We start from the raw sequence: 25,431 nt of genomic DNA, 5'->3' as shown, positions 1-25,431 counted from the left end.
ATGCCGACCGACCGCGCGCGCGCAGTGGAAAAGTTCCCGAGACCACCGCGAGCGTTCCGAGACCACAGACGACGACCGCGCGCGGGATCGCATGCGCCCGCACCCGCTCGGGGTCCTCCCCGAGGGGAACCGGTACCTGGTCTCCTCCTCCGACGCGTCGCGAAGCGACGACGCGCGTCGCCGCGGTCTCGGCGCGCTCGCGACGCTCCCGGACGCGCTCGTGCTGCGTTGCCTCGGCGGCGATTGCGACGACGGCGAATCGCACGGCGTCGGCGGCGAGGCGCTCGCCGCGTTCGCGCGCTGCTCGCGCGCGTGCCGCGCGTTCGCCGCGCACGAGGACCTGTGGAAGCAGTGCGTGCTTCGGAAGCACGGCGGCGATTTCGCGTTCGCGGGGCGGTCGTGGCGCGAGACGTACGCCGCGGCGGCGGGCGGCGTCGTCGTCGAATCATCTCGCGACGACGACGACGACGACGACGACGACGACGCCGCCGCCGCCTCCGATGCCGAAGTCGCCCGCGCCGCCCCCTCCTCCGCCCGCGCCGATCGCCCGCCGCTGTTCAGCGACGCGCTGTACTTCCGTCACGTCTCCGCGCGCTTCCCCATCGACGAGCGCTGGATATCGAGGGACACGATCCCTCGACGCGCGAGGGGAGCGCTCTCGCCGGAGGCGTTCGCGCGCGATTTCGAAGCGCGTAACGCGCCGGTAATAATCGCCGGCCTCTGCGCGGACTGGCCCGCGGTGAGAGACGCGCGATGGAGCCGCGAGGCGATGTCGAGTGATAAGCGCTGGGCGGACGCGAAGTTCACCGTGGGCGGGTACGAGATGCGTCTGAGGGACTTTTGGCGGTACGTCGACGGGTCGAGAGACGACCTCCCGATGTATCTGTTCGATAAGCGATTCGCGGAGAAGGCGCCCGGGTTGGCGAAAGATTACGCGCCGCCGCCGCACTTCTCCGACGATTTGTTCGCGCTCCTGGGCGAGGACGGTCGGCCGGACTACCGGTGGCTCATCGCCGGCGGCGCTCGAAGCGGAAGCGGCTTCCACGTCGATCCGAACGGCACGTCCGCGTGGAACGCCGTCGTCTCTGGCAGAAAAAAATGGATCATGTTTAACCCGGACGTCTTACCCCCCGGGGTGCACCCGAGCGAGGACGGGACCACCGTGACGCAGCCGGTGACGATCATCGAGTGGTACATGAACTTCTACGACCACGTGTACGAGGACGAGGGCGACGGCGAGAGCGAAGACAGCGACGACGACAGCGACGACGACGACGACGACGACCAAAAGGAAACGGCGAAGAAACGGAGGAAAGTGTCGTCGCCGCCGTCGTCGCGGAAGAACAGCTACCACGGCAAGGTGTTCGAGGGGATTTGCGATCCCGGGGACGTCCTGTTTGTTCCGTCCGGGTGGTGGCACTGCGCGTTGAACTTGGAAGAGACCGTCGCGGTGACGCAAAACTTTTGCTCTCCGCGGACGCTCCCTCGGGTGTTGCGTTTTCTCGACCGCGCGAAGGCGCGTCCCGTACACTGGTCCCCATACGACCGCGTTCGCGTGGCGCACGCCGTTCCGTGAGGACTTCGCCCGGCGTTCCTCTCCGCCCATCCCACGGTTTCAACATTCGACCTCGACGCCTTTCAACTCCGTCTGACGACGCCTTTCAACTCCACCCCGCCCGACGTCGCGAAGACCCTCGGCGAGGACCTCGCGGGGGAGCTCGTCAGCGGACTGGACCGCGACCGAAGAGGCGATCTGCGCGAGCGGTTCGTGGACGCGCTGCGAAGGGAGCGACCGAAGGTGCTCGAGGAAAAGGAGGGGACGAATGAAGTCCTTAAGGAACGGCGTTCACCGCGCGAACGAGGTCGTACGGGGACCGGTGAGGAGGCGTCCGGACTCGCGAATCTCTTCGGCGCGCGCGAGACGAAAACGTTCTCGTTCAACTTCGCTTAACTAGAGACTAGCCGCGACATTACGATAGCTACGACACTAGCTAGACTTATTAATTAGGGACTCGACGAGCGACGAGCTCGATCCGTCGCGTAGACGACGCCCCCCCGCGCCGACGCCGTCGCACTCCACGGCGACGAGCCCCGGACTCGGCGCTCCGTCGTCGTCGCTTTTTCTTTTCCTCTCCCCGGCGCCGGCGTCGTCCCTTTCCCTTTCCCTTTCCCTTTCCCTCCCTTCGATCACGCGGAACGTCGCGCCCGTCGCCTTCGACGCGACGTCCATCGCCGTCAACGCGTGCAGCGAGATCGGGGACGCGGCCACGACCCGGCTCGTCCCGCGCGCGAGCGCCATGAAGACGACGAGTTGATCCAGCGCGTTGGCGTCGACGCCGGCGCCCGCGCGAAGGGACGCGCCGAGCCTCTCCCCGGTGCGTTTCGCGAGCTCGATAAACGCTCGCTTCGCGTCCGTTTCTTCTTCTTCTTCTTCTTCTTCTTCTTCTGTTTTCTCGCCCGCCTTCGCCTTCTTACGGTTTTGTGTCTTATCACGCGGCGGCTCGAACGGCGTGGACGCGCCGAGCGTGACGTCCGGGTCGGCCCTCGCGCGAAGGGTGACGGCGCCGCCGACGACGTCGTCCCCTTCCCACTCCTCGAAACGCGCGCGCTCCTCGCGCGCGTCCAGATCCAGACCCACGAACGCGTCTCTCGGCTCCCCCGACGCGTCGACGACGGCGTCGATCGCCGCGTCGAATATCTCGCGCCTGAACCGATCGCGCTCGCGGGCGTCGCCGTCGCCGGGCCCCCGCGCGGCGATCCACCGTCTCGGCGCGACGACGTCGACGCTCAGACGAATCTTCCGTCGCCTCTCGCGCTCGCCGACGACGATCGGCTCGAGCGGCAGAAGCGACGGACGCGAGCAGCGCGACGCTGGGCAACTCTCGCTCGAGCACCAACAGCGCGACGCTGGGCACCTCTCGATCGTCACGTCCACCTCGCCGCCGCCTCTCGGGTAGAACCCGCGTCGCTTGACGTCCACGGCGACAATCGCGCCGCACGCGCGGAGCAACGTCTCCGCGAAGACGCGCGAGAGGTAATCCAGTGGCGGCGCGAACGGGACGTCCGTGCCGCCGCGCAGCCTCAAGCGCACGCGCTTTCCCGCGTCGAGCGCTTCGCTGAAGACGAACGTCGCGCACGGGATCGCAGCCTGCGCGACGAGCGTTACCGCGCCGGCCGTCCCGACGCTCGCTTCGAAGACGATCTCAGGGCCGTTCTATACAAGCGAAAGTCGGGGTGGAGTTCAAAGGCGTCAGGTGGAGTTCAAAGGCGTCGAGGGCGGGGATTGAAACCGAGGGGTGGGCGGAGAGATGCGCCGGGCAAAGTCCTTAAGGATCGGCGTTCACAACGCGAACGCGGTCGTATGGGGACCAGTGTATAGAACGCACCTCATCATCCGATCTCTCGGGGCGCGAGAGATCATCGCGATCGACGATCGAGGGATCATCGTCGTCGTCGTCCCCAGTGTCATCAACCGCGCCTCCTCGCCCCGGGCGCAGCGTCGCCGTCGTGGACCCCACCCGCACGTCGCCGTCGAACGTCCCGTCGCACATCCTTCGGACGAGGTCGAGCCCGGCGAGGTGCTGCGCCGCGAGCCCGGGCCTCGGACGGTTCGCGCGGATCTCGCGGATGGTGACGGGGACGCGCGTCGCGGCGGACAGCGCCGCGGCGACGCGAACGATCTGCCCGCCGCCCTCGAGCGCGGCGCCGTCGATCGCGATCGGCGACGCGGCGGCCGCGGGCGCGGGGCGCTCGATGACCCCGCGGTCCGTCGTCGTCATCGTCGCGCGCGCGTCGGAAGTTACGAGACGAGGCTCGCTCTCTCCCTTGTTGAATTCCGAGCTGGAACGGGACGGGACGGGCGAGCGCCGCGCACACCTCGCCGCGCGTCCGCCGCCGAGAGAGGCGCGAGAGACGGACGGCGCGTTAAGACCAGACCGACGAGACGACGCGCGCGGCGATGGCGACGCGCCTCCCCGCGACCGCGGCCGCGGCGACCGGGCAGCGCGGCGGCGGCGGAAGGACCGGGGGACGATTCGCGCGGGGCGGCCGCGGCGGCGGCGGGGGGCGCGACCGAGGGGGGCCCGCGCGAAGACGCGACGACGACGGGTCCTACCGCCCGTCCCCGCGCGCGACGCCGCCGCCGCCGCCGCCGCGCGAGCGCGTCGTCTACCACGACGCGGACGAATACGGGGATCACCGCGCCCGCGGAGGAGGAGGACGCGCAGGACGCGCGCCATCACCCGCGTCGGTGGAAGAACGCGTGGACATTCGACACAAAACGCGCGCCTCACGGCCGTATTCGAACACGTCCGCGGGCGCGTGCGACGACATGGCGGACGCGATCCTAAACATCGAGCTCGCGATGCCGAGGTGCCCGATGTGCGCGCAAGCGTTCGCGGCGAAGAGCACGCGCGCGCGCCACCTGTCGCTGTGCTGCCCCGATCTCATCGATCCGGACGGATGGCGCGCCGGCGACGGCGCCGTCGTGCGAGACGCCGCGCGCCTTCGCCACCCGCCGCGGTCGTTCCGGTGGGAGGTGCTCTCGAGGAGGTTCGGGTGGGTCGCCGCGGACGACGACGTCGACCTCGAGGACGCGCGCGCGAACCCGTTCAGCGGCGCGGCGGCGGCGGCGCGGGACGACGACGACGACCCCCCGGACGAGTACTTCGACGTCGAGGCGTCCAACTACGCAGCCGCGGTGGCGAGGGAGGTGAGCGACCACAACGCGAACGTGGACATCGTCGCGAGTTCGAACCCGAACGGAGTCGGAGGTAAAGGCCGAGGACGCGGCGGAAACGGTGGCGGCGGCGGCGCGCCGAGAGCGCCGATGACGGCGCGAGCCGTCGCGAAGAGCTTAAACGGTGCGTTCTATCTCACACTGGTTCCCATACGACCCCGTCCGCGTGGTGAACGCCGATCCTTAAGGACTTTCGCCGTCGTCTCTCTCCGCCCACCCCTCGCTTTCAACTCCCGCCCTCGGCGCCTTTCAACTCCAACTGACGCCTTTCAAATCCCTCAGTCGACCTCGAGACGGTCACGCGCCTCGTCCGACACGAGCTCCGCGACGTCCCGCTGCGACCGGATCCGGCGCCGCTGACGGTGTTGTACGAGGACGAACACGTGCTGGCGGTGGATAAACCCCCGGGAGTGATGACATACCCCGCGCACCGCCTCAGAGGCGGCAGCGTCGTGAACCGGGCGGTGCATCACCTGAGGGGTGTTACGCGAGATGGCAGCGGCGGCGGCGCCGGCTTCGGCTTCGGCGCCGCGACGGAACCGATCGCGGTGCACAGGCTCGACCTCGAGACCAGCGGGGTTTTGATGCTCGCGAAGGATAAGCCCTCCGCGAGCGCGCTGCAGGGCGCGTTCGAGCGAAGGGAAGCGCGGAAGACGTACCTCGCCGTGTGCGCGATACTGGAAGACGCGGCGAACGCGTCGGACGAGTCGGACGACGATTTCGATTTCGAGAGACACCGTCCCGGGGAGGTGCGCGTCGTCGACGCCGCGATCGGCGACGCGGCGCGCGAGCCGGACATCGACGGCGAGAACGACGACGGCGGGCGGTGCATACGCGCGGTGACGCCGGACGGGAAGCCCGCGAGCACAGAGTACCAGATCCTGTCGCGCGCCGTCGGGAGGCCCCCTTCGCGAAGTCCGGACGAGGAAGAATACGAATACGAATCGTCGTCGTCGTCGTCGTCGGCGGCGGCGGCGGCGGCCGGTGGGAAGTTCACGGGGAAGCGAATCGTCGGCACCGCGCTCGTGCTCGCGCGGCCGCTGACGGGGCGGACGCATCAAGTGCGGTTGCATCTCGCGCACGCGGGGCTGCCCATCGTCGGCGACGCGTTGTACGGCGTGACGGTGGAGGACGCGCTGGCGGCGGTGGAACGCGAAAAGACGCGACGGTCGGCGTCTCGAACCGTCGCGTCGGCGGGCGAAGGCGGCGAAGGCGAAGGCGGCGAAGACGAAGACGCGGCGGGAATCTCTGATAGAATCGGGAAAGAGGCGAGGGAGGCTGCCGCGAGGCGGAGGCTGTTCTTCGACGCGAAAAGTTTGAGCGTCGGCGTCGAAAAGTACGACGACGCGTTGCGTCCCGCGTCGGGCGGGTTCGAAGGCCGCATGGCGCTTCACGCGTGGAACCTCGCGGTGAAGCACCCGCGGACGAAAAACACGATGCGACTGGCGGTCGACATGCCCGCGGACATGCAGGCGCTGAGCGTCGGTTTGGGGCTGCGCGTGGAGGGGGTCTTACTCGGCGACGCGGCGGCGGCGGCGGCGGCGGCGGGGGCGGCGAAGCGAACCTCAACCTCCGCGCGGACGGGGTCGGACGGCGCCGCGGAAGCGCGCGAGGCGGTGGAGACGCAGCGAACGGTGCGACGCCGAGCGACGCGGCGGGCGAGCGTGAAAGGCGTCGTCCGCGGGAGGCGCGACGCCGCCGCGGGCGTCGCGGAAGACGCGTGACGACGAGCGAACGAGCGAACTCGAATTTTTTTTATCCTACTGTACGCATCTCTTCCGATCAGTCTGTCGTCTAATACACGCTCGTCAGGAACGCGTCCGCGGCGGCGCGGAACGCCACCGCGGCGTGCGCGCTCATGTCCCTCGGCGCGCTCACGCGGTTCCGCACGAACGCGAGCGTCGCCGCGCCCATCGCGCGCGCTCTCGCGGCTTTCTTCACCGCGTTCGCGGCGGCGTCGTCGTCCATCGATTTGAGCGCAGCCATCGACGGCCGAGGATGCGGCGCGATCGGTCGAGCCGCGGCGACGCCGTCGCCGTCGCCGTCCGCGAGAAGACTCGCCGCGAGCGTCTCCAAGTACGTCCGCACGATCGCCTCCGCGTCGTCGGCGTCGGCGTCCACGCCCGAGTTTTTCAACGCGTCCGCGACGACGGCGTCCATGTTGTTCGATAGACACGTCCCAGCCTCCTTCGCGCCGGTCGGCGTCTCCGGCACCGACGCCGGCGGCGGCGGGAGCGACGCCTCGCCGTTGCTCAGCCCGAACAGCTGCCGCACGACCGTGTTGTGCGTCTCCGGATCGCCCATCACCGCGCGGTACGCCGGCGTCGCCTCCATCGCGAGGAACCACGGCTCGAACTCCGCTCTACGAAGCGACGTCGGGGTGGAGTTGAAAGGCGTCAGATGGAGTTGAAAGGCGCCGAGGTGTGTCGGGATTGAAAGCGAGGTGTGGGCGGAGAGATGCGCCGGGAGAGAAAGCCCTTAAGGATCGGCGTTCACATCGCCGACGCGCTCGTACGGGGACCAGTGTAAGATAGAACGCACCGGAGATCGTAGCCGCGAAACGTGAGCAAATTCGCGGCGAGTCGTTCGAGCGCGGGCGCGACGAGAACGTCCGCGGTGGTCATCGCGTCGCCGACGATGAAACCGTTCGCGAAGTGCGGTTTCGCTCGCGCGACCGCGACCTCGAGTTCGGCTCGGAGTTTCGGCAGATCTTCCGGGTCCTTCGCGGCGCCGAAGCCGCCTCCGGTGAGGTACTTGTACCCGACCGCGACGACGGCGTCGTCGGCTTGGGGCCGTTACATACGAGCGGACGTCAGGGTGGAGTTGAAAGGCGTCAGTTGAAGTTGAAAGGCGTCGCGGGCGGGGATTGAACGCGTGGGACCCTAGGCGGAGAGAATCGCCGGGAAGTAAAGTCCTTAAGGATCGGCGTTCACCACGCCGACGCGGTCGTATGGGAACCAGTGTGAGATAGAACGCGCCTTCGACTTCGCGCGCGATGAACGCCTCCATCTTCGCCGCGCCGTCCTCGTCCGCCGGCGTCAGCGCGGGCGCGTCCGGGAACCGCGTCTCGAGCTCGCGAAGGATGTCCATAGACTCCCACACCAGCGCGTCGTCCGCCGCGAACCGCGCGGCGGGGACGAGCCCTGTGGGCACCAAGTCCGTGAACCACTTGGGCTTATTTCTGATGTCCGTACAAAAAACGTTCGTTCGTCGGTCAGTTGAAAGGGGACGCGATCGAACGTTGACCCCGAGCGACGGGTGAAAAACGAAACGAAAGCGAAACGTGAACGCGCCTTAGGTCCACGAACTCGCACGTGTACGACACCCCCTTCGCCTCGAGCGCGAGCCAGACGCGCTCGCAGAACGGGCACCACGCGTTCGTGTCGCGGTAGAGGACGAGCTCGGGCGGCGCCGCGGAGGAGGACGACGCGCGCTGCGTCGACGGGACGGCGTCGGGGCGCAGCTCGTACGTCGCGCTCGCCGTCGCCGTCGACGCCGACGCCGACGCGGCGGCGACGCTTCGCGACGACGAGGCGGAAGGAGGGACGACGACGGCGCGTCGTCGCGCGCTCGCGTTCGCGCGCGTTGTCGCGCGTCCGGGCGAGCCGCGCGCGCGCGGCGCGCTCGGCGCGCGCGGCACGGACGTCGGCGCCGAGCGTATCGCGATCATCGCGCGCGTCGTGTCGCCTGTGCTGTGCGTTCGCCGCGCGTGGCCCGCGCGCGGATCTAGTGTGACGTCGTCATCTGTCGGAGCGCGCGTTTTACGCGAGTGCTTTGCTGACTTGGAGGGAGTTTCATTCAAAACTTCGCGCCATCGATCGGCCAGCTCGTCGTCCGCGACGTCATGGCCGGCGTGAACGTCGCGTTCGTCGCGATCGCGTCCGCGCTCGCGGGCGCGAAGCTCCAGGACATCATGAAATCCCTCCTCGATCGACGCGCGGACGCGGACGCGGACGCGGACGCGGACGCGGACGGCGATCGGCGCACGAAGAAGAAGATCCCCATCTCGCCGTCGTCGTCGAGCCCGCCACGGACGCCGTCCAAGGCGCCGACGGTCGCGTCGCTGAGATCCCCGCGCGAGCTCGACCCGCCCAAGCCGCCGGCGCCGTCCTCCTCCTCCTCCTCCGAGCTCTCCGTCGTCTGCCCGCGATGCGACGCGCCCGCGACGCCGCCGCTCTCGAGGCGCGGCGTCGGAAAGAAGAAACCCGATCCGTTCAGCGCGGAGGGACGGCGCGACTATCTCTCGTGGGACGACTACTTCATGTCCGTCGCGTTCCTCTCCGCGCAGCGCAGCAAGGACCCGAACAAGCAAGTCGGCGCGGTCATCGTCGGCGCGGACAAGGTCATCTCCGGCGTCGGGTACAACGGCTTCCCGCGCGGGTGCAGCGATCGATCGCTCCCTTGGGCCAAGCGTTCGCCCACCGACGACCCCATGGAGACTAAATACGCGTACGTGTGCCACGCGGAGATGAACGCGATCATGAATAAAAACTCGCAGAGCTTGAACGGGGCGACGATGTACGTCACCATGTATCCGTGCAACGAGTGCAGCAAGCTGATCATTCAGTCCGGGATAACGGAGGTGGTGTACTTCGAAGGGAAGCTCGCGATCGACGCCGCCGCGGGCGACAACGCGGCGGCGACGAGCGATTCGTCGTCGTCGCTCAGCGCGCTGCCGGAGAACGTGCGGGGCGACGCGGCGACGGACGCGGCGGCGGGGGCGACGCCGGCGCCGTCGACGCCGCTGGGGAAAGAGAACGAAGCGGGCAAAGAGTCCTCGTCGGGCGCCGCGGACAAACGAAAAAACGTCCGAGAAGAGGAAGAAAAAATCTCGACGCCGACCAAGGGCGGGATGCAGGCGAACCCCACGTACGCCGCGGCGTCGAAGCTCCTCGCGCTCGCCAAGGTGGTCGTGCGGCAGCACACCCCGCGCGCGGTCGTCGACGTGTCGTACGACTGACCGATAGTTCGTGTAGTGAACGTATATTGTAGTAGTAAGGTTTATGTATTACCAGCGCCGGAGACACCGCCTGCCGCGGGTCCAACCGACGACTTCGAGCGCCCACGCTCCCTCTCCTCTCTCTTTCCAAACGAATGAATTCGTACCTTCAGCGCGCGAACCTCAAGAACGAAGAACGCGCGACGCGTTCTCGCCTTCTTCTCGTCGAGGCGCGCGCGCGGTGAATTATTAATTAATCCGCGTTTTGCGCGCGGGACTTCGCCTGAGAGATCTCCTCCACGGTCTCCCACTCGATCGCGCAGTCGTCGCCCGTGCACGCCTTGGCCGCCTCGAGCGCCTGGTCCAGCGCCTTGGTCAGCGAATCCAGACGCGCGTTCGACACCGTCACCTTCTTCGCGGACGCGGCCGCGGACTCGAGCGAGCGGAGGGTGTCGACGTCGACGGATTCCGCGCCCTTCTTCGCCGCGGCGAGCGCCGCTTGCGTCTCCTTGATGAAGTTCATGTCCTTCTCGCTGCGCGCGCACGACGAGCGGTGGAGTTGAAAGGCGTCAGCGGTGGCGTCGAGGGGTGGGAGGAGAGAGACGCCGGGAAAAGTCCTTAAGAAACGGCGTTCACCGCGCCGACGCGGTCGTACGGGAAGCAGTCTCACCTGATCGGGACGGGGTCCATCTCCGCGGGCGCGGGCTTCTTGTCGGAAGCCGCCTGGGAGAGCTCCTCGACCTCGTCCCACATCGCGGCGCACTCGTCGACGCACTCCTCGGCGATCTGCGGCGGTCGCGGTCGCGGACGGACGACGCGGGGGAGGGTTAGGGGTTAGGTTTAGGGTTCGACGACGGCGCGCGCGGCGATCGGTTTCGTTGACTGAGCGCGAAAGAGAGACGAACGACGCCGTCTCGAAGACCCGACGAACGAAGCGAGATCCGGCCGCCGCGGCTCGGGCGCGCGATCCGCGCGCGCGGCGCGCGTCGCGCGCACCGCGACGCGCGCGATCGGCGCGTCGCGCGCGTCGCGCGAGGCTGCGACGCGCGGGCGCGCGTTCCCGCGCGACGCGCGCGCGCGCGCGCGCGCGGAAGCGCGCGCCCGAACCGTCGGCGCCGCTGCGCATTCTTCCGCGGGACCCCGGAACGACGAACGAGAGGGGCGACGACCGCGGGCGGAGACTCGGAGGGCATCGCGCCGCGCGCGCACCTTGAGCGCGTCCTCGAGGCGAGCGGTGACGTCGGAGTCGCTCGCGCGGACGACGACGGAGCCGCGGACGGCGGGCTGCGGCGAGGAGACGATCGCGCGGCGGGCGGGGAGGGGCGTCAGCGGCAGATAAGAAGACGCGATCGGAGGGCTTTATCCCCACGACACGTGCGACGACGCGCGGCGGACGGCGGGATCGACGCGCGCGCGCACCTTCGCGGCGGCGCGGACGACGGTCTTGCGCGCGGCGGCGACGCGCGCGACGGGCGCGACGACGCGAAGGGCGGACATGGTAGCGGCGGCCATCTTTGTTTTCGGTGCGTGCGGTGGCGCGTCTCGTGTGCGCGGCGCGACGGCGACGCGACGATGAAGGAGGTCGCCGCTCTGGGCTGGCACGAAGCCCGCGTTTGCCAGCGTGGCTCTCTCGGTCACTCGTTCGCGCGCGCTCAGTGGCTCTCGCGCGTCTGATTTCGAGCAAACTGTTTGCGCGTACGGAAGTACGCGTACGTCGTATAATCGTAGTACTGTACACACGTTTTTTTTTGGTTTTCTTTTGGTTTTTTTTGGCAGAGACGGCGGGGCTCGTCGTCGTCGCCGTCGCCGTCGCGCGGTCGAGCGTCGCGAGACGACGACGTAACAAAACTCGGTTTCATTGATTAGTATGCACAATAATTGAGCGCGTTCATTCCGCCCCCCCGCCCCTCTTCCACTCTCAGCACATGGACTTGACGCCCTCGACCAAATCCGCGGCGCGCTTCACCATCACCCGCTCCATCTCCGTCGCGTACGGCACCGGCGCGTCCTCCATGCATAACCTCCTGACCGGCGCGTCGAGCTCGTCGAAGAGCTCCTCGCTCACCAGCGCGCTGAAAGTCGCGCCGACGCCGCCGCTCCGCGTGCTCTCGTCGAGAATCGCGAGCTTGTGCGTCCGCGCGAGGCTCGCCTGGATCGTCTCCTTGTCGAACGGCTTCAAGCACGTCAGCTCGATGAGGTCGACGTCGTACCCCTCCGCGGTGAGCGTCTCGATCGCGTCCTCGCTCTCTTTCGTGCCGTGCAAGTAGGTGAGCACGGTCACCGCCTTGCCCGCGGCGATCGACGCGGCCGACGCCTCGTGCTGCAGCGTCGCCTTGTGCAACGGGAGGAAGTTGTCCACCTCGCACGGCCCGCGGGTTTTCATGAGCTTCACCGGGAGGAGAAGCACGCCCGGGCCGTTGTCGCGGATCATGCTCTTCGCGAGGCCGTAGGCTTCGTGGGGCTTAGGGTCGAGGGTCCATCGAGCGACGACGTCGGGGTGGAGTCGAAAGGCGTCAGAAGCGGAGTTGAAAGGCGTCGAGGTGTGTCGGGATTGAAAGCGGCGAGGGGTGGGCGGAGAGATGCGCCGGGAGAGAAAGTCCTGTCCTTAAGGATCGGCGTTCACCACGCCGACGCGGTCGTATGGGAACCAGTGTGAGATAGAACGCGCCTTGGACGCGGTGCAGATTTTCAACCCGGGAATACCCATGATGTACGCGTGAAACGGCTGCGAGTGCTCCGCGCCCAGCGACTGGTTCGGCGCGGTCCCGCCCGCGCCGATGACGGTCATCGGCATGTTAAACTGCCCGCCCGTCGTCGCGAACGTGTTCCCCGCGGAGGAGAGCTCCGCCATGCCGTAGATGCCGAAGTTGGCGTTCATGAGCTCGACGATCGGTCGGTACCCGTTCATCGCCTCCCCGAGAGCCTTTCCGATGGGGTTCAAAGGCGTGGGTGGAGTTGAAAGGCGTCAGTTGGAGTTGAAAGGCGTCGAGGGCGGGGATTGAAAGCGAGGGACCCTGGGCGGAGAGACACGCCGGGCAAAGTCCTTAAGAAACGGCGTTCACCACGCGAACGCGGTCGTAATGGGAACCAGTGTACAGAACGCGCCTTTCCGATGAAGTGCCCCTCGTCGATGATCTCGTCCGCCGCTCGCAGCGTCCCGAACGCTTGCTGCGTGTTGGCCGGGATGTTGTACGAGCTCCCCGCCTGCAGATCCTCCGCGTGCGCGACGCACGTCGGGTCTCGGACCATCTCCTCGAGAATCGCGAGGTTGACGGCGTCTCCGATGGAGATGCCCGCGTCGCTCCCCGCCATCGCGCGCAGCGCGTCGATCCTCGCCGCGAGCGCGGTGAGCGTCGCCTCCGGGACCGTCGCCTTCGTGACCGCGGCGGCGAGCTCCAGGCCCATCTCCGGCTCGCGCGCGGAGTAATCCACCTCGCCGGTGGGGTCCGGGTACTCGAGCTTCGCGGCGAGGTCCTTCGGCGGCGGCGGCGACGCGTTGGCGAAAGCGAGCGCCTTGGCTACCTCATCGCGCGCCCTCGCCAGCGCAGCCTTTTGGTCCACCTTCTTCGCGTCGTCCGACTCCTCGAAGATCTTGATCGGGTCGCACGTCGCGCGCGCCCAGCGCTTCTCGTCCTTGCGGTTGCGCTCGTGCTCGGGGTCCGCGGGGGAGTGCCCGTTGAACCGAAACGTGTGCACCTGGAGAATCGCCGGGCCCTTATTGCGAACGTGCTGGATCGCCGCTCGCCCGATGCGCATCGTGTCCTGAACGTTCTGCCCGTCCGCGAGAATGCCCGGGATGCCGTAGTGTTTCCCCTGGTTGAACACCTCCTGGTTCGTCGCGACGTCCTTCGTGAACGTGTTGATCGCGCGACCGTTGTCGATGACGAGGAATAAAATCGGAAGGTTTTCCTGAGGGCCGTTCCATACGAGCGGACGTCGGGGTGGAGTTGAAAGGCGTCAGATGGAGTTGAAAGGCGCCGAGGGCGGGTATTGAACGCGAGGGACCCTGGGCGGAGAGATGCGACGGGAAGTAAAGTCCTTAAGGATCGGCGTTCACCACGCCGACGCGGTCGTATGGGGACCAGTGTGAGATAGAACGCGCCTTCGCCGCCGCGTTCAGGCACTCCGCCATCCGTCCGTTCTGCGCGCCGCCCTCGCCGACGAAGACGATCGCGATGCGGTCCTCCGCCTCGCCCGTGCCGAGGTGCTTGTCGAGGACGATCGACCGCGCGGCTCCGACGGCGTAGGGTAGCTGCTCGGCGACGAGCGCCCACCCGCCTTGGAAGTTAGTCTCGACGTCGTACACGTGCATGGATCCGCCGGTGCCTCTGCACGAGCCGCCGTCGCGGCCGAAGATCTCGGCCATGACCGCGCCCGGGTCGACGCCGCACGCGATCGCGTGGCAGTGGTCGCGGTAGTACGAGTGCTTCAGGTCCGTCTTGCGGATCGCGTTCGAGAGGAGCGCGGGGATAGATTCCTGGCCGTTGTCGAGGTGCATGAAGCCGCGAATCTTGCCCGCCATGTACGCCTGGTTGCACTCGTTCTCGAAGTCGCGGCACAGCTGCATCGTCTCGTACGCGTTCGTCAGGTCCTCGTCCGAGAGCGCACCCGCGGCGGCGATGTCCTCCTCGGACATCCCGAACGTCGTCTTGAGCTCTTCTTGCGCGATCTCCCACGGCGTCATGATCCGAAGCCGCTCGAGGTTCGCGGGCGCCTCCACGACCGCGCGCGCGCGGACGGCGACGCGCGCGGGCGCGGACGCGCGACCGCGCGCGCCGTAGCGGGGGACCATGGAGGTGCCGGCGCGGGCGAGCCCGGGCGCGGCGACGGCGAACGAGGACGCCATCGTGTGACGGAGGACGGAGGAGCGGTCGCCTGTTGGGATGCGGGAGGGCGCGCGGGTGAGGCGACGAGCGCGAAGATGGGTGCGACGCGCGGGCGCGAAAAAGACCGAGACGGACGCGAGACGCCGCAGGGATTTCGACGACGCGGCGTCGACGCGACGCGCGCGGCGATGACGGTGAAGACGGTGAAGACGCGAGGGACGCGCGCGAAGAAGACGCGCGCGCGGGAGGATCGCGAGCCCAGCGCGCACCTGGGAGGTACAGAGCGGCGTGCGCCTGAGAAGTGCTGACGACGAGGGTGGAAAAGCGCAGGGACGCGGACGCACATCCAGAACCAGAGGTGGAGAGATGCAGCGCGCTTCACCGCGGCGAACGACCAATCAGCGCGCGCGAATGGCGAATCGGAGGAAAAAATTTTCGCGGCGATTTTTCAGCACAGTTTTTGCACTTGTCTGCCATTTTTTTTTCTTCCCTGCTCGCGGTTTTCGACGAGGCGGGTCGAGGCTTCGTCGTCGACGTTCGCGCGGCGCGCGTTCGATTCGATCGATCGCGCGCGTGATGAATACAGTATCTACTGTAGTCTAAGCTAGTGCGATCGCGCGTGGCTCGGCGCGCCGCCGCTGCCTCTCCCGCCGCCGCCGCCGACGCCGCGACGCGAATAAAAAAATCAATCCGACGACGAGACCCGGCCGCCTCCTCATCGAAGCGCGTCCAGGCTCCCCGTCCGGATCATCCCCCAGCACATCCACATCCACGCCGCGGGAAACACGATCCATATCGCGTTCATGGCGACGACTAAACCCACGTACGCCGCGCTCGTGCCGCGGTAGTACTGATTCTTCAGGTAGTTCCCGAAGTACAACACCGTGCCGTAGAGCATCTGAGGGTAATTGTCCATACGAGCGAACGTCGGGGTGGGGTTGAAAGGCGTCAGTGTTTGAAGTTGAAAGGCGTCGCGGTGTGTCGGGATCGAACGCGAGTGGTGATGGGCGGAGAGACGCGACGGGAGATAAAGTCCTCAAGGAACGGCGTTCACCGCGCCGACGCGGTCGCGCGGGAACCGGCGTAAACGTGAACGCGCCTGATAGTTGAACACGATCCCCACGACCCCCAGAGCCTGCGCGTCCACCCCGGGGATCGTCCACGTCGCCCCCACGCTCAGCATCAGCGTCGGAATCATCGTCACGACGCCGTTGCCGCTGTCGATCCAGAACCCGAACGACGTCTGAGGGTCGTTCCATACGAAGCGATGTCGGGGTGGAGTTCATAGGCGTCAGTTGGAGTTGAAAGGCGTCGTGGGCGGGGATTGAAAGGGAGGGATGAGCGGAGAGACGCGCCGGGAAAAGTCCTTAAGGATCGGCGTTCACCACGCCGACGCGGTCGTATGGGGACCAGTGTATAGTACGCACCTGATCCGAGTACGACGGATCTAGCAGCGAGTAGGTCGCCCACACGATCCCCCAGTGCTCGTACGTCAGCGCGTCGCGAAGGCTCACGTCCTCGAACAGGCACAGTTTCGGCGGGAACGTCCCGTGGCCGAGCGTTCGCTTCATCGCGAGGTACTTCTTTCGGATCTTCTTCACGTGGAGATACAGCGCGTTCTCCCAGAGGCAGATGAGCAGATTGATCGCGTTGAACAGCGTCAGCGCGAGGTGCGTCGGGTTGACGACGCCGTGGACGGCGCGGTGATGATACGCGAACGGCGCCCACGCGGCGACGACGAACGCGGAGACGTAGACGATCGCGAGCATGACGACGAGACGACGGGTGGATCGAAAGCGCGCGGGGGCGGGGGGTGGGCCGCGCCGCGGGTGTGCGGTGCCGATCGTTGGACGGTCGGCGCGAGGTTTCATCACGCGCGCGTCTCCGCCGTCGACGTTTGGTTTCCGCATTCTACGATCGATGGCGTTTTCAAAATCGTTTTTTTGGTATTTTTTCAAACCGTTGTCATCGCGGCGAGACCGCCGATCGCGCTTCAGCTCCCAGGGTGAAAAGCCGTTATTTTTTCTTATCGCCTTCTCAGCGTACGAGGAAATCGCCCCCGCGCGCCATTCATCTCGTCCGCGGCGCGAGTCGACCCCACCCCGCGGGGTCGACCCCGCGACCCCGCGAAGGAAGCTCCTCAGCGCGTCGACGCCGCGCGCATCCCGCGCGCCGCCTCGAACGCCGCGGCGACGTCGCCGCTCGCGCGCCGCCGCGCCGAGACAGAAAACGCGCCAAGTGGTGAGATCCGTCCTCCTCGCGCGGATGAATGAATCCGCGATTCGACCCCGCGACGACCCCGCGACGCGCCGATCGCGTCCTCTCCCGCCGCGTCGCGCCGCGCGGGAACGTCGCGCGCGCGCTCGACGAAGCGTCTCTCTTCGAAAACCCGCGCGGCGTCGCGCGCGGCGTCGCGTCCCCGCGGGGGGCCGCCGCGCCATCTTTGACGTACTGTAAAGTCTGATTCACAAACGCCCGCGCCGTAGTCGTCACGCGCCCGTCGTCCTCCTCCCTCCTCCGCTCCGTCCTCTCAGGCCGCGCCGCCCGCGACGCGGCGCGCGATACTGACGCCATGACCGCGCACGAGCACGACGCGAGCGTCGTGGAGGTGAAACTCCTCCTCCCGAGCGGCGCGAACGCGGACGCGGACGCGGCGCGCGCGCGCGCCGGCGCGCGAATCCCCGGGGAGCTCAAGGGGGTCGTCTTCGATTTCGACATCGCCGCCGGCTTCGCGGCGGCGACGTGCGAAAAAATCAAAAAAATCGGAGGCGACCCGCGTCCGCCCCCCTCGGACGACGCGCGAAATCGCCGGTCCTCGACCGCGTCCGACGCGTCGCAAGCGTCCGCTTCTGACCTCGCGTTCGACGACGCCCCGCTCCCGAACGGCGGCGGCGCGGACGACGACTGCTGGGACGCGTTGTTATCCGCTTTCGAGTCGCACGTCCGCGGCGGCGGCGACGGCGACGGCGACGGCGACGCCGACGGCGCGAGCGCGACGGCGATGGAGTTCGACGTCGACGACGCGTCCATCTACTGCGGGTCTTCGTTTCAAGCTGCCGCGAGCGCGTTACATCCGCCGCGCGACGTGGGATTGGGATATGATAACGCACACGCCGCGGACGTTTTCGCGGATATCTTCGACGACGCGTGCGACGCGTTCGGCTCCCCCGGCGGCGGCGGCGGCGCACGCGGCGACTTCCACGACGCGCTCTTCTCGACCTGGCCCGCGACGGACAACGCGACCAACGACTCGATCGACAACATCATGATGTACCCCAACTCGACCACGCACCACACTAATAACGCCACGAACGCGACGGTTACTAATGCGCTCACGAACGACGCGGTGGCGACGCACGCGAGCTCAGGTGCGTTCTATCTCACACTGGTTCCCATACGACCGCGTCCGCGTGGTGAACGCCGATCCTTAAGGACTTTTCCCGGCGCGTCTCTCCGCCTACCCCTCGCGTTCAATCCCCGCCCTCGACGCCTTTCAACTCCTTCTGACGCCTTTCAACTCCACCCCGACCTCGCTTTGTATGGAACGACCCTCAGTGCTGCGAAGTCTCGTCTTCGGCGGCTCAGGCGACGACGACGTCGGAAAGCACGGCGGCGCGCGCGTTCGAAAGAGCAAGAGCGCGGCGAAAAGGGAACAACGACAACGACAACAACAACAACAACACACCTCCCCTGACCGTTTCACCACCACCGCGCAACGGTCGTCGCTCGAGCGTTTACACCCGCAGCGGTGGCGAGACGCGGCGGACGCGCGATCGGCGTCGAGGGCGATAAAAACGCGCGCCGACGAGCTCGCGCGCGCGACGTCGACGCGCCGCGCGAAGGACATCGAGCGCGTCGTGCGAGCGTTTACCATCGAGTTAACTCGTCTCGACGCGGCCGAGGAGGATGTCCTTCACAAGACGCTCGCGAGATCCGTCTCGAGCGGCGGCGAAACGGCCGGCAGCGAGGTGTTACGCGCCGTCCGCGAAGACGCGGTGAACGCGGCGCGGACGAGGCGCGTCCCGTTCGTCGCACCGGTCCCCGTACGACCGCGTTCGCGTGGTGAACGTCGTTCCTTAAGGACTTCAACGAGGACTTTCTCTCCCGGCGTGTGTCGTGCTTCTCCCCGCCCGCCCCTCGGTTTCGACGCTCGACCCGCGCGACGCCTTTCAACTCCGACCGACGCGCCTTTGAACTTTTAACTTCACCCCGACGGCGCCAGGTTCTGCGAGTGCCGGTTCAAGCTGCTCGACCGGTTCGTCGAGGACGTCGAGGCGACCGCGGCTTTCGGCGGCGCGGCGGCGGCGACGACGACGACGACGCGCGCGAGCTCGTTGGAACCGATCCGCCCGGCGGCGGCGGCGGCGGCGGCGCGACCGTTCAAGTCACCGAGCTCCGCCGCGCCGCGAGGGCTCGGGCTCGGGCTCGGCCCGGGCGACGCTCTCGCTCTCGACAGCGCCGGCGGCGTGCGAAGGAGCCACTCTCAGACGTGGACGCACCTCGCGAAAGTCGGCACGCCGCCGACGAAGCGAAGCGCGCGCGACGAGGTTGTCCTCGGAGCCCCCGCCGACGCCGACGCCGACGACGACGCCGACGCGAAGTCGAAGTCGTCCCCGTCCCCGTCCCCGTCCCCGTCCCCGTCCCCGCGGTTATCGTTCCTCCCCGCGACGCCCGCGACGCCGCCGCCGAGAAATAACGGCGGCGGCGGCGGCGGCGGCGGGAAGAACGGCCGGCACTCAAAGAAGGCGAAGGCGATCCTCCACGAGTGGTTGTGGGACCACTTTTACCCCACCGCGGAGCGTCGAAAGCCGGTGCCGACGCGAGAGGAGAAGCGAGAGCTCGCGGCGAAGACCGGGCTGACGCCGCAGCAGGTTGGCGATTGGTTCGTGAACGCGCGCGCGCGGCTTTGGAAGCCGTACATCGAAGGGCTCGTCCGCGGCGTGTGCGACGAGATGCAGACGCAGCCGGAGGGGGAGGCCGCGGCGCCCGCCGCCGCCGCCGCCGCCGCCGCCGCCGGAGGTGGCTCGTGCGAAGGAGGCTTCGGCGCGATGCTGCGAGGCTCCCTGGAGTGAGCGTCGCGCCCGAAACCCACCCTGATTACCTTATTTACCTTGTTTTATCCTGTCTTTATATTATTTACTCGTGAACGCGTTTCGCCGTGAACGCTCGCCCGTCTCCTCGCGCGAGCGCTCGGTTCGTTTCGGCGGCGGACGCGCGTTTTCTTCAAAAGTTGCCACAATATTTTTATGTTTAATTTCGTCGCACTCGCTGTCATCGAGGCGACCAGATCTTCCGCGCGCGAACGACGCCGACGACGACGCGCTCGCGCGTCATGGCGACGCGGTGACGCCATGAGACCCAAAGTCCGCGCCGCGCTCGAGGCGGCGCAGAAGCCGAAGCCGACGACCGACGCGACCGCGGCGGACGACCGCGCGCCTCCGCCCGACGACGACGCGGCACCGATCGTCGCCTCGTCCTCCCCCGCGCCCGCGCCCGCGTCCGACGCGGACGCGGACGCGGACGCGCCGCGCGCGTCCTTGCCCTTCTTCGGCGACCAGTGCGCGATATGCCAAGAGGACGTCTCGCGACGCGGACGCTTGGACTCGTGCGCGCACGTGTTCTGCGTCGCGTGCATCAAGCGATGGGCCAAGATCGAGACCCGCTGTCCGCTGTGTAAGGCGCGCTTCTCGTTCATTCAACCCGAAGACGTCGACGTCGACGTCGACGTCGCGGGGGAAGACGGAACGTCAACCGACGCGAAGACGAAGACGAAGACGACGACGACGACGCGGGGGGGAAGTCGCGGAGGAGCGAAGAAGCCTAATAAGCCGCTGAAGAGGATATACCTCCCGCGGCGCGACCAGACGTACGAAGACCCGGACGGCGGCGAGCTGCCCGACGGCGTGGACGTCGAGACCGTCCTCTGCGGCCGATGCGGTGAGACTGCTTCCCGTACGACCTCGTTCGCGAAGTGCACGCCGTTCCTTAAGGACTTTGGACTTTCCCCGCCCGCGCTTTCCTTTCGGCGTTCGTTTAACCGGCGAGACGTTCGACTGACCCCGACGCGTCGGCGCTTTAACCCCACCAGGCGACGGCGGCGACGAGGATAAGCTCATGCTGTGCGACGGCTGCGACCAAGGGTACCACTGCTACTGCGTCGGGTTAGACGAGGTGCCGTACGACGCGTGGCGGTGTCTCATTTGCGCGAACGACGATTCTGATTCTGCTGACGTGGACGCCGTCGACCAATCGGACGCGGACGCGGCGCTCGCGCGGGGACTTCAACGCGCGGAGGACGACGACGCGGAGGCGGCGGCGTCCGCGGCGGCGTTCGCCGCCGCGCGCGCGAGAGCCGCGCGGCTGCGCGCGGCCTCGAGCGCGCGGAACGTCAACCGACGCGGCGGGCGCGGCGGGCGCGGCGTCGGCGGCGTCGGCGTCGGCGTCGGCGGCGGGATCCGCTCGACGCCGGCCGCGACGGACGATCGCTCGCGGCAAATCGCGCGCGTGACCGAGCTCAGAGAGCTCTGGGAACGGTACCGCAGCGGCGAGCTCGGGTTCAGCTCGGGGCGGGATGATCCGCGCGGAGGAGGAGGAGGAGGAGGGAGGGGAGAGCCGCCGACGACGCGGACCGCGGGGACCGCGGATCGAGCCGCCGGCGCCGTCGAGGACCGACCGGACCTCGACCCGGCGGCGGTGGCGAACCAGACTAATCGCCCGTACGATCGGTTCGCGTTCCAGCCCGGCGAAGAGGAAGCGCTCGGCGACGCGGTGCACGACGCGTGGGACGCGATGAAGCGCGCGGAAGCGGAAGGATTGAAGTCGAACCACCCGAGCGTCGGACCGAAGGCGCGCGCGAGGGGCGGCGGCGGGGACGACGCGAGGGCGCGCGCGGTGGCGGTGCTAACTCGCGAACGCGAGGCAGCGGCAGCGGCGGGGTCGGGGTCCGCGCACGTTCGCAGACGGCGCCCGGCCGTCCCCGCGCGTCGGCGCCTCCCCACGCCCCCGCCCGGGCCGGGCGGAGGGGGGCTCTCGGTCCGTCTCATCGCGGGCGTGTCGTTCTCGCCGCCGCGGCCGGGGCGGGCGAAGACGCGGACTCACCCGACGCGGCCGCGGGAGAAGAAGAAGAAGAAGAGAGTTCGCTCGGAGTGGTCCGAGAGCGACGCGTCGTCGGAGTCAGAGCCCGCGGGGCCCCGCGCGCCGTGGGAGTTCGTTTGCGAAGAAGACGACGACGACGACCTCCTCGCCGCGTTCGCCGCGAAGAAGAAGAACGGTGCCGCATTCGCCGCCGATCCGCCGCGAGCGCCGACGGAGCTGGACGTCGTGCGAGAGATCGGCCGAGGGCATCTGCGACCGGCGACGGGGTTCGTGCCTCCCGGCGCGGTGTCGCATTGTCCGACATTGTCCGACAGTCGGAGGTGCGTTCTATCTCACACTGGTCCCCATACGACCGCGTTCGCGTGGTGAACGCCGTTCCTTAAGGACTTTACTTCCCGGCATTTCTCTGCGCCCATCACCCCTCGCTTTCAATCCCGACACGCCTCGACGCCTTTCAACTGCGACTGACGCCTTTCAACTCCACCCCGACGTTCGCTTCGTATGGATCCTCGACCTTCAGACGCGCGGCGGCGTCGCTCGAGGCGCGCGAGGCGGCGCGCGTCGCGTCGATCGAGACCGGCGCGCCGTCGAAGCACGAGATCGCGCGACGCGTCAAGGAGAAGCTGAAGCCGGCGTGGAACGCGAGGACGCTGAGCCGAGAGCAGTTCAAAGAGCGGGCGGAGCGCGCGACCAAGGCGGCGTCGGCGGTGAGACGAGACTGCTTCCCATACGCTCCCGTTCGCGCGTCGATGGTCGTTTCTTTCTCAAGGCGACCTCTTCTTTCGCGCGCTGTGAACCTCACGTTTCGACACGTGGGAACGATATCCACCAATCACACACACTCTTGACTGACGCGCGGATTCCCTCGACCGATCAAACGCAGGCGGCGGCGGCGACGGCGCTGCGCCTCGTCCGCGAACGAAAACAGAACGAGGAGAAGCGCGTGGGGGCGGAAGAGGGAAGCGTCGACGGTCGTCGCGAGGCGTACGTGGCGACGTTCGACGCCGCGATCGAGAAGGCGATCGACGCGGCGCTCTTACGCGCGAGCACGAGTAGCGGTAGCGTAGCGGTCGAGGATTAGACGGACGTCGACGACGAAGAAGATGATTAGATCACAGAGTGCAGTCGTCTTCTCTCGCGTCTTCGTTCGGTGAATCAGCCGACGACGCGTGGCACGTCCGAACCAACCACATCGAATCACAACGTCCACGTGGACGCTCCTCACGGCTCCGGCTTCCCCGGCTTGGACCACTCGTCCCACTGCGCGGTTTCGTCGACTTCGCGCTCGGCGTCTTTTTGTTTCTGCCACTCGAGGTACTCGAGCGACGGCTTCGGGTGTTCCTTCCCGTCGGGGAGATCGTAAAAGTCCTTCACCTGTTGACGTGTACGTGAGGTTCGAGCGCAGGTTTGTTTAATTCGTTAGGGGTGAGTTAGGGTTTTGAGGGCGTCGTCGAATCGCCGTACGCGCAAACAGTCAGGCGCGAAACGCGAAGGCGGACGCGGGCGGACGCGCCTTCGGGATGTGTTCCGGGACGATGACGCGGCCGAGGTACTCTTTGTCCGCGCCCAACTTCTCTAGCACTTCGCACGTGCTGTCGTGCATCATGTTCGCCGCCCACTGCCACGCGGTGTCCCCGGCCTGCGCGCGATGACGATATGAGTGGCATTCATTCGTCGTGAGTAACGTAACGGTCGATGATGAGCGGTTCGCGGAGCGTTTTTTCGGACCCGTGAGGAGAAAAAAAAAACCAAAACAAAACCACGACGGGGAGGGGAGACGGCCGACGCGTCGCGAGCCGCGCACGTTGTTGCTCGCGTTGACCTTCGCGCCGAGCTCGCACAGGAGCTCGACGCCCTCGTTCCAGCCGTCGTACGCGGCGCAGAAGAGTGGCGTGTTCCCCGCGCCCTCGACCTCGTTGACGTCGTCGCCGTCATCGATCAGCTTCTTGATCAGATCTGAGGGTCGTTCCATACGAGCGAACGTCGGGGTGGAGTTGAAAGGCGTCAGATGGAGTTGAAAGGCGTCGAGGGCGGGTATTGAAAGCGGGGGGTGGGCGGAGAGATGCGCCGGGAAAAGTCCTTAAGGATCGGCGTTCACCACGCGTGCGCGGTCGTATGGGGACCAGTGTATAGAACGCGCCTGAGTCGCGGTTGAAGACGGCGTGATGGACGCGCATCTTTCCGACGGTGCCGCGGCCGCGCATGCTGCCGCCGCCGTCGGGCTTGACGCCGACGCAGCCGTACGACTCCGGGAACGGGCCCTTCACGCGCGAGTACCACGGGTTGCGTTCGACCATGGCGGACGGACGGAGAGGGCGCGAGGGAGGAGCTGCGCGGCGGACGGACGCGTGAGCGGAGTGAAGAAACGCGGCGGGAGTCGAGGCGTCGCGTCGCGCGAATCGACGACGGATGAAAACGCGCGCGCGCGACGCGGGGACGCGCGGCGGCGACCGCGACGCAGATGCGCGCGGTCGCGGCGCACCTCGAGGACGACGGGCGGGGGCGGGGGTCTTCTCGACGCGCGCGCGCGAGCGAAGTGGCGCGCGCGCGGCGGAGGCGCGGACGGACGCGACGTCGACGCGAGCGGCGGTTCCGAGGCGCGCCGAGCGACGACGGTTCGACTCCTCGCGCGAGACCTGACTGATGATGAGAGCTCGGTCGGTCGGCGCCGCGCGATCGCGGCCCGCGTCCAGTCCGCTCGCGTGGACCGCAGAAGCAGCGGTGAGCAGCCCCCGAGCGTCCGACGTCCGCGCACACGACACCGCGCGCGCGTCCTCCGCGTCCGCGACGTCTCGCGGAGTCGCGGCGAGGGCGAAGAACGGTCGAGCGAGGGGCGATCGCGCCTAGGGAGGGAAGGGAAGGGAAGCGCGCGCGCTCGACGAAGACGCCGACGGAGGAGTCAGTGTCGATCGCGGCGCGGTTCGGCACTCTGGCGGACTACGAGAGGAGAGACGCGTCGATCATCACGATGGGGGGCCACGTCGACGTGGAGTCCGGGATATCGCACGCCGCGCCGCATCACAGGGACCCGGCGAAGCTGTGGGGGGTTCCGCTTCGGATGTCGGACAAAGACCTCGTGTACTTCCTCGTCAGCGGCGCGATCCTGTCGTACCTCGGCGCGTCCCCGGCCCCGGCCCTCCTTCGAATCGAATAAATCTTATTTTTTTTTTCGTCCCGTCCGTTGTCGATCGATCGTTCGCTGACCTCCCCGTTCACGCTTCCTCCGCAGGGTTCACGGCGACGCAGGAGGGCGTGTTCCGAGGCGCGGACTTCCACTACGGCGGCATGGTGACGCTCTTCACGACGCTCGTGTACTGCGCCGCGGCGGCGATCGAGCGTAAGAAATCGAACGACGCGGTGCGAAAAGGGTCGTGGCGAAACTACCTCATCCTCGCCGCGATAACCACGGGGAGCATGTGGATCACGAACGCGGCGATGCAGTACTTAAACTACACGACGCGCATCGTCGCGAAGAGCTCGAAGGTGATCCCGACGATGATCTTGGGGACGTTCATGCAAGGCCGGACGTACGGTCGCGACGAGTACGGTTGCGCGATCCTCCTCGTCTGCGGCATCGCGTTGTTCACGATGGGCGGTGAGACTACTTCCCATACGCTCCCGTGTGAATGATATCCACCGATCACGTCCCCGCGCGACTGACCTGACGCGCGTCTTCTCTCGACCGACGATTGATATCGCAGACGTGGACGCGGCGCCGAGCTTCGACCCGACCGGCGTGGTGATGATCTTCGTCGCGCTCTTCCTCGACTCCGCCGCGGGGAACTTCGAGGAGCGGCGGTTCTTTAACATCCCCGACCCGGTCACGCACGCGG

General features: G+C 67.5%; 14 protein-coding genes across 14 annotated transcripts; 7 read left to right on the top strand and 7 right to left on the bottom strand.

Annotated features, from left to right (window-relative positions):
• Window positions 1–91: 91 nt before the first annotated feature.
• On the top strand, window positions 92–1,576 carry MICPUCDRAFT_53815 (uncharacterized protein; the record flags this gene model as incomplete). Its single annotated transcript, XM_003064099.1, has 1 exon — window positions 92–1,576. The coding sequence occupies one exon, from the start codon at window positions 92–94 to the stop codon at window positions 1,574–1,576; it is 1,485 nt and encodes a 494-aa protein (XP_003064145.1).
• A 1,335-nt stretch (window positions 1,577–2,911) lies between these two features.
• Window positions 2,912–3,719, bottom strand: MICPUCDRAFT_10870 (uncharacterized protein; the record flags this gene model as incomplete). Its single annotated transcript, XM_003063916.1, has 2 exons — window positions 2,912–3,202; window positions 3,474–3,719. Coding segments are annotated over 2 exons (537 nt in total), but the record flags the coding sequence as incomplete, so codon positions are not given.
• A 1,105-nt stretch (window positions 3,720–4,824) lies between these two features.
• On the top strand, window positions 4,825–6,462 carry MICPUCDRAFT_36806 (uncharacterized protein; the record flags this gene model as incomplete). Its single annotated transcript, XM_003064098.1, has 5 exons — window positions 4,825–4,862; window positions 5,021–5,476; window positions 5,530–5,609; window positions 5,731–5,856; window positions 6,076–6,462. The coding sequence occupies exons 1-5, from the start codon at window positions 4,829–4,831 to the stop codon at window positions 6,460–6,462; spliced, it is 1,083 nt and encodes a 360-aa protein (XP_003064144.1). The 5' UTR covers window positions 4,825–4,828.
• Window positions 6,463–6,532: 70 nt separating this feature from the next.
• On the bottom strand, window positions 6,533–8,408 carry MICPUCDRAFT_23315 (uncharacterized protein; the record flags this gene model as incomplete). Its single annotated transcript, XM_003063915.1, has 5 exons — window positions 6,533–6,662; window positions 6,729–7,098; window positions 7,260–7,478; window positions 7,681–7,912; window positions 8,022–8,408. The coding sequence occupies 5 exons, from the start codon at window positions 8,406–8,408 to the stop codon at window positions 6,533–6,535; spliced, it is 1,338 nt and encodes a 445-aa protein (XP_003063961.1).
• A 174-nt stretch (window positions 8,409–8,582) lies between these two features.
• Window positions 8,583–9,781, top strand: MICPUCDRAFT_53811 (cytidine and deoxycytidylate deaminase zinc-binding protein; the record flags this gene model as incomplete). The annotated part of the gene is made up of 1 exon (XM_003064097.1): window positions 8,583–9,781. One exon carries the CDS (start codon window positions 8,583–8,585, stop codon window positions 9,696–9,698), a length of 1,116 nt encoding a protein of 371 aa, XP_003064143.1. The 3' UTR covers window positions 9,699–9,781.
• Window positions 9,782–9,930: 149 nt separating this feature from the next.
• On the bottom strand, window positions 9,931–10,430 carry MICPUCDRAFT_53810 (uncharacterized protein; the record flags this gene model as incomplete). The annotated part of the gene is made up of 2 exons (XM_003063914.1): window positions 9,931–10,210; window positions 10,348–10,430. The coding sequence occupies 2 exons, from the start codon at window positions 10,428–10,430 to the stop codon at window positions 9,931–9,933; spliced, it is 363 nt and encodes a 120-aa protein (XP_003063960.1).
• A 1,088-nt stretch (window positions 10,431–11,518) lies between these two features.
• Window positions 11,519–12,968, bottom strand: MICPUCDRAFT_30110 (uncharacterized protein). The gene is made up of 3 exons (XM_003063913.1): window positions 12,774–12,968; window positions 12,342–12,600; window positions 11,519–12,128 (listed from the first exon to the last, which is right to left on the bottom strand). The coding sequence occupies exons 1-3, from the start codon at window positions 12,924–12,926 to the stop codon at window positions 11,596–11,598; spliced, it is 945 nt and encodes a 314-aa protein (XP_003063959.1). The 5' UTR covers window positions 12,927–12,968; the 3' UTR covers window positions 11,519–11,595.
• A 180-nt stretch (window positions 12,969–13,148) lies between these two features.
• Window positions 13,149–14,313, bottom strand: MICPUCDRAFT_23282 (uncharacterized protein; the record flags this gene model as incomplete). The annotated part of the gene is made up of 2 exons (XM_003063912.1): window positions 13,149–13,586; window positions 13,744–14,313. Coding segments are annotated over 2 exons (1,008 nt in total), but the record flags the coding sequence as incomplete, so codon positions are not given.
• Window positions 14,314–15,218: 905 nt separating this feature from the next.
• MICPUCDRAFT_43164 (uncharacterized protein) lies at window positions 15,219–16,272 on the bottom strand (the record flags this gene model as incomplete). Its single annotated transcript, XM_003063911.1, has 2 exons — window positions 15,219–15,401; window positions 15,931–16,272. The coding sequence occupies 2 exons, from the start codon at window positions 16,270–16,272 to the stop codon at window positions 15,219–15,221; spliced, it is 525 nt and encodes a 174-aa protein (XP_003063957.1).
• Window positions 16,273–17,075: 803 nt separating this feature from the next.
• Window positions 17,076–19,575, top strand: MICPUCDRAFT_53806 (uncharacterized protein; the record flags this gene model as incomplete). The annotated part of the gene is made up of 3 exons (XM_003064096.1): window positions 17,076–17,871; window positions 18,059–18,527; window positions 18,726–19,575. The coding sequence occupies 3 exons, from the start codon at window positions 17,076–17,078 to the stop codon at window positions 19,573–19,575; spliced, it is 2,115 nt and encodes a 704-aa protein (XP_003064142.1).
• A 279-nt stretch (window positions 19,576–19,854) lies between these two features.
• MICPUCDRAFT_53805 (uncharacterized protein) lies at window positions 19,855–21,967 on the top strand (the record flags this gene model as incomplete). The annotated part of the gene is made up of 2 exons (XM_003064095.1): window positions 19,855–20,530; window positions 20,592–21,967. The coding sequence occupies 2 exons, from the start codon at window positions 19,855–19,857 to the stop codon at window positions 21,965–21,967; spliced, it is 2,052 nt and encodes a 683-aa protein (XP_003064141.1).
• An 852-nt stretch (window positions 21,968–22,819) lies between these two features.
• On the bottom strand, window positions 22,820–23,895 carry MICPUCDRAFT_53804 (uncharacterized protein; the record flags this gene model as incomplete). Its single annotated transcript, XM_003063910.1, has 4 exons — window positions 22,820–22,972; window positions 23,133–23,237; window positions 23,403–23,554; window positions 23,697–23,895. The coding sequence occupies 4 exons, from the start codon at window positions 23,893–23,895 to the stop codon at window positions 22,820–22,822; spliced, it is 609 nt and encodes a 202-aa protein (XP_003063956.1).
• Window positions 23,896–24,566: 671 nt separating this feature from the next.
• MICPUCDRAFT_53803 (uncharacterized protein) lies at window positions 24,567–24,752 on the top strand (the record flags this gene model as incomplete). Its single annotated transcript, XM_003064094.1, has 1 exon — window positions 24,567–24,752. One exon carries the CDS (start codon window positions 24,567–24,569, stop codon window positions 24,750–24,752), a length of 186 nt encoding a protein of 61 aa, XP_003064140.1.
• A 125-nt stretch (window positions 24,753–24,877) lies between these two features.
• MICPUCDRAFT_23147 (Drug/Metabolite transporter superfamily) lies at window positions 24,878–25,394 on the top strand (the record flags this gene model as incomplete). Its single annotated transcript, XM_003064093.1, has 2 exons — window positions 24,878–25,193; window positions 25,300–25,394. Coding segments are annotated over 2 exons (411 nt in total), but the record flags the coding sequence as incomplete, so codon positions are not given.
• Window positions 25,395–25,431: the final 37 nt, after the last annotated feature.

This window comes from Micromonas pusilla, assembly GCF_000151265.4.
Source record: "Micromonas pusilla CCMP1545 genomic scaffold MICPUCscaffold_16, whole genome shotgun sequence".
NCBI classification, from domain to species: Eukaryota; Viridiplantae; Chlorophyta; class Mamiellophyceae; order Mamiellales; family Mamiellaceae; genus Micromonas; species Micromonas pusilla.
This window is presented reverse-complemented; position numbering and strand designations above follow the sequence as displayed.